Source organism: Brachyhypopomus gauderio, chromosome 1 (genome assembly GCF_052324685.1).
Source record: "Brachyhypopomus gauderio isolate BG-103 chromosome 1, BGAUD_0.2, whole genome shotgun sequence".
In the NCBI taxonomy this organism is placed as follows: Eukaryota; Metazoa; Chordata; class Actinopteri; order Gymnotiformes; family Hypopomidae; genus Brachyhypopomus; species Brachyhypopomus gauderio.
Window position 1 is genome coordinate 2,825,223 of NC_135211.1, and position 10,274 is coordinate 2,835,496.

General features: G+C 44.6%; 1 protein-coding gene and 1 long non-coding RNA gene across 8 annotated transcripts in view; one reads left to right on the forward strand and one right to left on the reverse strand.

Moving 5' to 3' along the window:
* The first annotated feature begins 466 nt into the window (after positions 1-466).
* On the forward strand, positions 467-6,514 carry LOC143517584 (uncharacterized). Its single transcript, XR_013131995.1, has 3 exons — positions 467-553; positions 3,307-3,451; positions 5,990-6,514. It is a non-coding gene; the product is annotated as an uncharacterized LOC143517584 (long non-coding RNA).
* The window catches only part of LOC143517374 (von Willebrand factor D and EGF domain-containing protein), a 95,582-nt gene continuing 87,972 nt past the window's right edge, over positions 2,665-10,274 (reverse strand). For 2 of the 7 annotated variants that reach the window (XR_013131977.1, XR_013131945.1), the window contains 3 exons: positions 5,055-5,210; positions 4,088-4,185; positions 2,665-3,414 (listed from right to left, as the gene is read on the reverse strand). Coding sequence is in view for 2 of the 7 variants with exons in the window: in XM_077010020.1 (XP_076866135.1) it covers positions 3,394-3,414; positions 4,088-4,185 (119 nt within the window). In the remaining 5 variants the exon portion in view is untranslated. Of the gene's footprint in view, positions 3,415-4,087; positions 4,186-4,215; positions 4,397-5,054; positions 5,211-10,274 lie in introns of those variants that run through there. The other 5 variants (XM_077010020.1, XM_077009845.1, XR_013131960.1 and 2 more) reach the window with 4 other exon arrangements.

Here is a 10,274-nt window from a genome sequence, read left to right on the forward strand (position 1 = left end):
ATAATCACAGTACTCCCCTGTTAATCGGGGTGGGTTCGGGTACTGTGATTATAACTTATTTCACTGAGCACTCTAGATTTGTCCTAGCTACATAATAAGATATATTTAGGTAATAATTGTCTATTTTATATTTTATTTCATTAAAAATTAAATAAGTCAGGTTGTCATTAAGATATATACGCACGGTTGTCTGTAACGACGTTGAACAAAGTCATACGGCGATGTCACGTAGTCGGAGGTGAACTTCGGTATATCAAGTGTGTGTTACTGTTCTCGTAATTCTGAGTTTGCAAGGCATTCGCTCCTCCTGAGTGCTACGGTAACAACCAATCTCGTACATTACATTTTATTTAAAACATTTAACACCCGTGAATCAGTGTCTTTATTTGGATATAGATAATGCTGCATCATTTCCTGTGGTAGATCATTAACAATTAGTCTTTATTTGTGCATAGAAACAACGGAAATGGCGATTATCATCTGAAGCGTCTATATGCGTGTGCACGCGAGGGGAGTCGGAATTCGGCACAACACCGGCAAACACAGGCAAGATGTGTGTTTATGTTTTCTCATATCAGCTATTTTTAACGATTATCTATTTTAGTAACCCACAGTAGACAGACTGAAGTAGATTGTTGTGGAGTTACGACTACCCTGTTGTATATTGTAATCGTGTGTGTGTAGAATGGCATGGGTGGGCGGGGCTTAACTCCATCAGCCAATGACTGTGTAAATCCCGCCCACCCGTAAAAACAGGTCCAAAAGTCAAAAGCGAGAAACTTCTGGAGGCGAGAGCGAGACCGAGAGAAGCGCGAACGAGAAAAGGCGCAACGAAAACGAAAACGGATTCTTCAAGAATATTAAACTCAAAATAGACTATTGAAAACATAAATATTGTGTTTACAAACCAGCTTTTTAAACTCTCAATATTAACGACAGTTTCTCAATTACAAAACGTAATTTCTTGGTTATGGATTCTGTTTTTTGATTCTCAAAACATTAGGTCCTATTTTGACGCCATAATAGTAGATCTCCAGGGGCCAGTAGCAGTTCTAGACCATCTGGACTGGGACCGGGACCAGTATGTCTGTCACAGCGTCTGGAGGAGGGGAGGGGACCTGCTGTTTTACCAGCATTCACAAAATGATGTCTCACACCACGTCTCATTTAGGGGGCTATGTTGTGACAGGGGCACTGCCCCCCCAGAATTGCCACCAACTAGGGTTGGAGCCGAACTCTATGGGGTAGTAGGTCTCCAGGGGCAGAGTTGGAGTTTAATTCTACAGAATGGTAGATTTCTAGGAGCAGGGACAGAAGCTGAAGACCGTGGTTTTATGTTCTGAATGGTGACTTCAGAGAATGATGGAGATGCAGAGAAAGCTGAAAGAACACGAGAACTTCTACAGTGGACTAAAAAAACAACTAAACTAAAAAACAACATAACTTTTCAAGTACAGAACTACTGTGTGTGTTTGTGTGTGTGGGTGGGTGAGTGGGTGGGTGTGAAAGCATGCATATTTCTATGTTCGTAGTCACTGTGAACTGTGCAGTAGCCACAGTGAACTAGAGATGGTGATGAAGACTATGCTCTCTGTCCACCTCTCTGGGTGTAGTAGATATGGTGGAGATATGAGGCTGGCCTGTACCTGCAGCTACATTAACGCAATGATGCAACTCAGTGACACTCTCAGTAGAGGGACTGCAAAACTAGGCCACACCCCCCTTCATACGTACATACGAGCACACACACACACACACACACACACACACACACACACACTCTGTGAACACAAGACACCTTACACACATACACAGACCTTACACACATACACACACACAATCATGTCACGTAATTACCATACTGTTAGTTCTCCACCTAAACCATACCGTGTCTGCAATGACTACTCTTGGTTATTTTGTGAAACGGAACCTGGTTCGGTGTTTTAAAAGCACGGCCCCACTGTGCCTCGCAGGGAACCAGAAACGTCTCCACAATCTCAGGACCTTCATGTTCCAGAGATCACAGAGAGCATTACGAGATATCTCCCCTGATCTCTCACACGTGTCCTCACTGTCTCGCGTTTTCTCATTCCTCCCTTCTTTCTCTATCTCTCTTCCCTTTGTTCACGTACACCATCTCTTTCTCTCTGCAGTTGCTCTCATTACCCTGAGCAGCTTTCTCCGCCAACTAGTAATTTTTTGATAAACATCTCAGATCATTTGCAATTGGAGCTCGTGTTTATATGGGAGAAATTCCCCAGAAGCCCTTTCCCCGTAGCAGCGTCGCCTCGGGGTGGAACGCCACGACAGGAAGTGTAGAAGCGAGCGGCCTTTCTTCTTTTATCTGGAGTAAACAGGAAGGCCACAGAAGCAGTAGGGGGTGACGTGGCACACTGGCAAAGGAAAACGCAGCGCTTATGCCGCTTAAAACACACGGAAGTCACCGGAAATGCAAGATGTTTGAAGGGGTTGGGGGGTGTGTTGGTGGTATTCACATCCATGTTTATGTTTCTGGTGGTGTGAAATTAATTTTTCTTTCAGCTTAGCCACTGTGAGCTTCGAAATGTGGTCTTATTTCTTTCCTTGAACTGTATCAGTTAATCTGCTTTAAGGAATATTAAAGCTTAATGTAAATAACGAACTCAATTACTATTATGTCAGATGTCAAATAATCATATGGTTATTTTATTAAAAGATACGGCCGCAAAAATGCATATATAAAACACATTCATATATAAAATAAACATACAAAACAAACATCAAAAATAGAAGCATTTCAAATGGTCGTGTGGAAACATTTAAAACACAAGGTCAGTGCCTAACAGGAGTATGTTTGGGCTGGATCCAGCTGGCGTTTGGTTCAGGTAATTGTACAGGGACAGTCACACACGCGGTGGCAGAGCGAACCAATCAGAGCTGAGCAGCTACGTCTGCTCACAACACCCAGCATGTGTTTGTTTGTTTAGCCACAGAAATGCCTCATAGATCATCTCTCCATATTTACCACCTGATCAGGGACAAACGAATGAATGTTTAAGCGTTTCTTATAGTCAAGGGGAAAAACAGGGTCACTAAGGATCACAGCAGTTTTTTAAAAAGTAAAATGTCAAATATTGTCTTTCATACATAAGCACGCATGTGGGCACAACCACCCACCCACACACACTTTCTCTGTTTCTCTGCAATACTATTGTGTATAATTACTTTCAAAAACCACCTTAAAAACCACAGGATGTAATTTACATATAGCCTATAACTTTTTTATACATAAATTAGTATCTGTAAACAGGCTGTATATATTTACAGGTTGACAGTGAGATACGATAACTGGGTCTGGTTGCTATGCACGGAGATGCATGGACAGTGTCTTCACAACAGGCTCCACCCCCTCCCTCAGCCTCGATGAACAGGAAGCTATGGAGAAGAGGAGGAAGTCAGACATCAAAGACAGGTGAGATCTGTTTCACGGCAACATACATGGAAACACACACATCCACACACATGGAAACACACACATCCACACACAGGGTCTCTCTGCTTACTTAACCAATGGCCCAAGGTCTTCAAAGAGTATAAAACAAAGAACTGTAATAACCTTGCAGTAACCCACCTGCTGTTATTTATTTTAAATGTAGCTAAGATGAACTGTCTCTACTGTTTACTACAGCCTCATGGGCAGGTGATGAATATGTCCTTAACACAGTTCCTGTGGTTTTGTGGTCCTATTGAAAGCAGTATGCAATGTTAATGTATTTGTTTCTATTGCTTAGTAGTTCCTGCGTCTTCTCCATGTATGGATGACAGTATTGGCTTGTAAACAAAACTTTCATGTGTTTCAAGCTGTGAAACCATTCCTGGCTCCACCTGACAAGATACATTGTTGGAGCCATCTGTGTGTGTGTGTGTGTGTGTGTGTGTGTGTGTGTGTGTGTGTGTGTGTGTGTGTATGAAAATATCTACACATACGTGTGTGGGTATGAATATATGTATAAATGCATGCGTGTTTGTGTACCAGTTGGTGATACTGCAATTATTATTGGTGATAATTATTTGTGCATTCGTGTATAGCAAGACCGGCATCACCCACCTTGCTAGCACACAGCGGACCCCTGTACCCCGTCCGACAGGCACACACGTTGGGCCTCACACACCGACTGCCAAACACACACCTTCGCTCGCAGACGGCTGCAAAGCATTCCATAATAACAACGGTCATTATCATATTTTGGCGCCAGAGTGAAGATAGGTTTAAAGTGATGATTAAAACTCCCACCACAAGCATGGCTGACGCCAGCAGATTTTATATCTGAGCTCCATTAAACAAAAGGTTTTTAATTATACTCCCGGAGAGGAGGGCAGTGTTCTCTCTTTCTTTTTTCTACGGATGACTTTTATCCTTTAAGAAAAAAAAAAAAGAAGATCAATAGAGCTTCAACTCCACATCTGATATCCACACCCCTGCTCTTCCTCTTTCTCCTCTTCCTCCCCCTCCTCATTCACTGCAGTCCAGGAGATCAGGTGTGTCTACAGTCCAAACATTCATTAGCGGCGGCTACGCTGGAGGGCTAGAACGTGGTTATGCCCCACGGTCTGGTGAGAGTAGTAACACACTTGGGGACTTAGTTTGGCAAGTGGGCAGTTTTTGTATTTTTTTCAGTTCAAGAGCTCATGCACGACTGATTTCACGGATTAGGAGTATTGACGCTGACTGTCTGCACATCATTAGAGCAAATGCTGTCTCAACAGGGATGAATTATTAACAACTGAATAGTAGATAGTAAATGTGATTGTCAGGGTCAAGTTAGATAGAAATGACAGGACTACGTGTGTTCTGCATTAATCCTTCAGCATCCCAGTCTTCAGACTTCCACTCTTATACAGGGCAAAAAAAACCTCCCATAATTCTTAGTGCTATAAGCAGGGGCGTGGCTCTCTCTAACTGCAACACTGAACATACAATAGCCCGTATGAGCAACACTTCCTGCAAAATAACCTACAACTGCCAAAGACACAAGAGTCAGTTTTTGTTTTTCCGACACGTTGCCATTACGTACAGTCAGCAGATTTCTGAACCTCCATGGATGGGAAGTTCTCCACACACACAGGTTTCCTGGTCTTGGGTGTTAAGAGTCCATGTTGGGATGTCTATCCTGGTCCCAGATCTATGGGTGTTGGGAGGTTAAGTGCCACATCTGGGGATATGTGCATGTCTTCAGCATATGAGGATAGAGGAGAATTTGAAGGAGATTTCAGACTGGATAAACTATGTAAGCTGAATTGTGTAAGAAATGTAGTATTCTAGAGGGATGTCAATGGAGCCAAGAGCATTGTGTCTTCTTCAGAATCATGTTGTAGTGTCAGTGAGGTACAGCTTCAGTAACCATCAAGAAAATGAGCTTCAAAACAGACCAAGATGTCAAAGGAACAACCAAGACTCTTGGCCACGTATGTCAATGTGGTGTGATGGACTATAGGACACATTTAGTTTCATACAAAAAGTAAAGCCAACTTAATTCAATCCATCTTATGGGGCCAACCCACCCTGATTACAAGCCTACATTAGACTTACAATAGCATGTATGCAAGAGCAGCTGTGAATGATCATGAATTTAGGGTTGATGTGGGAGCAAAAGTTACTTTAATGTTTTCAAGAACTGTTAAACATTTCGGCAAATCATGCTGTATTTCCTTTATTCAATAACAATTCAGAGTAATAATATGCCTGTTTTAGCTAATAAAATGAAACTAATTATGTTCCCAGTGATAGATTCAGAAAACATTTGCGCTTGTATTTTGTCATAGGATGCTGAGATAGTAAACATTTTGTGGAATGAAACAAAGAACTTGTATAAAAACAGAAAGCAATTGTACTATGAATACATTGTGATGCACAGAGCTGGTATCTTTTGTATCGTTCAGTTCGCACAGGCTTGACAAACACGGCCGTGAAACCTCACACGATCTCTTTCCTGCGCCGATTTCTTTTCAGAGAACGTGAGTTTCCAAGGACTCGACTCCTTACAGAGAGCAGGAATTTGATGGGCAGCTAAATTGAATGCACCACCTGGTCCCAGGAGCTTTTCAGAGCAACGTGACGCCCACGTCTTTTTTACGCGGCGGTCGAGCTCATCAGAACACCTGCGGCACTCTGAGCTGATGCCTTTTTCCAGTTATGCCTGCGGTTGGACTTTGAAAGCGAGAAACCCAAAGCACTTTATTCTTGAAGTCAAGGCGTTAGGCCCTCTTACCATTGATAAGTCTGTGGTCTAGAGATAGAGATATCTAGAGATAACTGTGACTGTGGGTGACTGTGGTCTGTTAATTAAAGCTCACTGTGACTGTGGGTGACTGGTCTGTTAATTAAAGCTCACTGTGACTGTGGTCTGTTAATTAAAGCTCACTGTGACTGTGGTCTGTTAATTAAAGCTCACTGTGGCTGTGGGTGACTGTGGTCTGTTAATTAAAGCTCACTGTGACTGTGGTCTGTTAATTAAAGCTCACTGTGGCTGTGGGTGACTGTGGTCTGTTAATTAAAGCTCACTGTGACTGTGGGTGACTGTGGTCTGTTAATTAAAGCTCACTGTGACTGTGGGTGACTGTGGTCTGTTAATTAAAGCTCACTGTGGCTGTGGGTGACTGTGGTCTGTTAATTAAAGCTCACTGTGGCTGTGGGTGACTGTGGTCTGTTAATTAAAGCTCACTGTGACTGTGGGTGACTGTGGTATGTTAATTAAAGCTCACTGTGACTGTGGGTGACTGTGGTTTGTTAATTATAGCTCACTGTGGCTGTGGGTGACTGTGGTCTGTTAATTAAAGCTCACTGTGGCTGTGGGTGACTGTGGTCTGTTAATTAAAGCTCACTGTGGCTGTGGGTGACTGTGGTCTGTTAATTATAGCTCACTGTGGCTGTGGGTGACTGTGGTCTGTTAATTATAGCTCACTGTTACTGTGGGTGACTGTGGTCTGTTAATTAAAGCTCACTGTGGCTGTGGGTGACTGTGGTCTGTTAATTAAAGCTCACTGTGGCTGTGGGTGACTGTGGTCTGTTAATTAAAGCTCACTGGCTGTGGGTGACTGTAGTCTGTTAATTAAAGCTCACTGTGGCTGTGGGTGACTGTGGTCTGTTAATTAAAGCTCACTGTGACTGTGGGTGACTGTGGTCTGTTAATTAAAGCTCACTGTGACTGTGGGTGACTGTGGTCTGTTAATTAAAGCTCACTGTGGCTGTGGGTGACTGTGGTCTGTTAATTAAAGCTCACTGTGACTGGGTGACTGTGGTCTGTTAATTAAAGCTCACTGTGACTGTGGGTGACTGTGGTCTGTTAATTAAAGCTCACTGTGACTGTGGGTGACTGGTCTGTTAATTAAAGCTCACTGTGACTGTGGGTGACTGTGGTCTGTTAATTAAAGCTCACCTTGTGACTGTGGGTGACTGGTCTGTTAATTAAAGCTCACTGTGGCTGTGGGTGACTGTGGTCTGTTAATTATAGCTCACTGTGACTGTGGGTGACTGTGGTCTGTTAATTAAAGCTCACTGTGACTGTGGGTGACTGTGGTCTGTTAATTAAAGCTCACTGTGACTGTGGGTGACTGTGGTCTGTTAATTAAAGCTCACTGTGACTGTGGGTGACTGGTCTGTTAATTAAAGCTCACTGTGGCTGTGGGTGACTGTGGTCTGTTAATTAAAGCTCACTGTGGCTGTGGGTGACTGTGGTCTGTTAATTATAGCTCACTGTGACTGTGGGTGACTGTGGTCTGTTAATTAAAGCTCACTGTGACTGTGGGTGACTGTGGTCTGTTAATTAAAGCTCACTGTGGCTGTGGGTGACTGTGGTCTGTTAATTAAAGCTCACTGTGGCTGTGGGTGACTGTGGTCTGTTAATTAAAGCTCACTGTGGCTGTGGCTCACCTGTGAAGCTTCTTATGCCCCTTGGCTTACAGCGGGTGATGGTATTGCTAATAGGCATATTGATCATGTTACACCCCTGGGGGCAGATCCTAGCAGCATTTCTGATGGTGTTCCAAGCATGTATACTGTTTTCTCAGTTATTGATTTGGCTTATGGCGTTTGGCCGATCACCATTAATCAGGATAGGTGCCGATGGGTTGCATTCTGCTTTGCTGGTGAGGAGTACCAGTGGACACATCACCACTGGACACATCACCAGTGGACACATCACCAGTGGACACATCACCAGAGGACACATCACCACTGGACACATCACCAGAGGACACATCTCCAATGGACACATCACCAGTGGACACATCACCAGTGGACATATCACCACTGGACACATCACCAGAGCACACACCCCCACTGGACACATCACCAGTGGACACATCACCAGTGGACACATCTTCAGTGGACACATCACCAGTGGACACATCACCAGTGGACACATCAACAGTGGACATATCACCAGTGGACACATCACCAGTGGACACTGGACACGCCCTTCACAGGTCCTGCACATCAGCCCTCCGGTGCAACATCACGCCCCACGCTTCTGCTCCTTGTCAAAATGTCAGTTCACCGATGACTTACAGTTGCGTTGCCCAGTGTGGACGTGCGTACCACTACGCTGCTGGCACTGCTTACACATCTTAGTTCACACGATCACAAAGCAATTTGGCTGAAGCTCAAACAGCTCCCCCCACTGCTTGGCTTCAGCACAGCCAGTGTTCGCTCAGCGGTTGTTCAATTTGCAGATTCGGCCAAAATGACCTTTAAATGAGTTCACGTTGACTTGGACCTCCGCCCCTGAGCCGGGTTTCGCAGGCCTGAGTTGTCCTTCACTTGATGTGTGTTGAGAGAGTTTTACAAGAGCCGGTCTTGTGCAGAACCATAGTGGGTGGCCTCTCCCGGGTTCGTAGTTATTCAGCTAAGCTGGATATCCGTTCTACTGGTTTTGCTCCACGTGCACATGCTGTTTGAGCTGCATTTTTGGCTTTTACTGCTTGTTCTCCAGTGGTGCTGTCACAGTCTCTCGCAGTGTGTTACCCAACACTGTCACTTCCCTGTTGTCATGGGCACGGGTAATTACACTTACCGCCCAGAAACGGAGCAGCCTGCTCGCCGCTCTTGCAGCTCTAACACTTTTATGGGCAAAGATCGGCGATGCCTCATCGTTAATGATGGCTGCGTTGTCTGATGTGTGATGTTTGAGCCAATCGGGTGACTGGGACTGGCGGGTGCTGTCTCGCACCTTGCTTTCGGACATATGTGAGGTTCTTCCTCATTTACTCCGGTCCTGAACAGATGTGTGTGCCAGATTCCCCGTTTGTTCCCAGCGTGGGGCGAGAGCTCGGGACCCCCCCCCCCCCTCCAAACCGTCTTTCAACTCACGCTGCTGGGTGGGTCCTCTGAATAATGCCTGTGTTTTGGAATGAAAAATTACTGCTACTGTACTCAAGGGGGAGCCATACAATTATGCCAGGATAATGGGCAATGATATAAAACAAATCTACAGCTCTATTACTGGAGACTAAATGGAAAGTTATTTTAGTTACTAAGGCAGCAGTACTGTGCTAAGAACACAAGAACGCTTCACACTTCAGAGTGCTAGTGCCACCCTAAATAGGGACAATATGGTTCACTCCAACACCTGCAGACTAACTCATTCAAATAAAAAAGTAAAATTCCCGAGCCCCATATGTGATGAGTGCTCCCCACTCTTCTATGGCCAGGACCCGTGATGGGTTGGGACAGAATGCAGCTCACAAGCAGAGTCTGAAGTCCACGACTGTTACTCAGATCATCTGTGTGCCGATTGCCAAGATGCCACGGCCTGTTTACGTGTTTTCCAAGGAACCCCTGCAACAAACACTGACCGCAGGTCAGATCAGAGTCCCACAGGAACCGGCCCATCCTAACTCCACGTGCTGACGGACTGCCCGAGACTCTACGCTGAAGCACCTCTGCTCTCGTGAAGATGCGAGACACTAAATGAGGATTTTTCACAATGCCATAAGGAGTTGAGATGATGGGGGGAGGGGGGTCACCTGTTTTACATTCGGTGTTCAGTATGAATGCGCAAGTCTGATAGGGACGGAACTGCACGTTTGTTTAATGTGCCTTTGTTTACTCCATTTTGAACTGAAGAATTACACCTATTGCTTGTTAGAATATGGAAATGGGTGAACTATGCGATTGTTGAAAATTTAGAAGTTCTCAAGTTAGAAGGTGGGAGGGATGGGTTGGAATATACCAGCCTCAAACATGACTGAATATTTGACTGATCTGGAGTCAGTGCTGGCAGTCCACACATCATCAG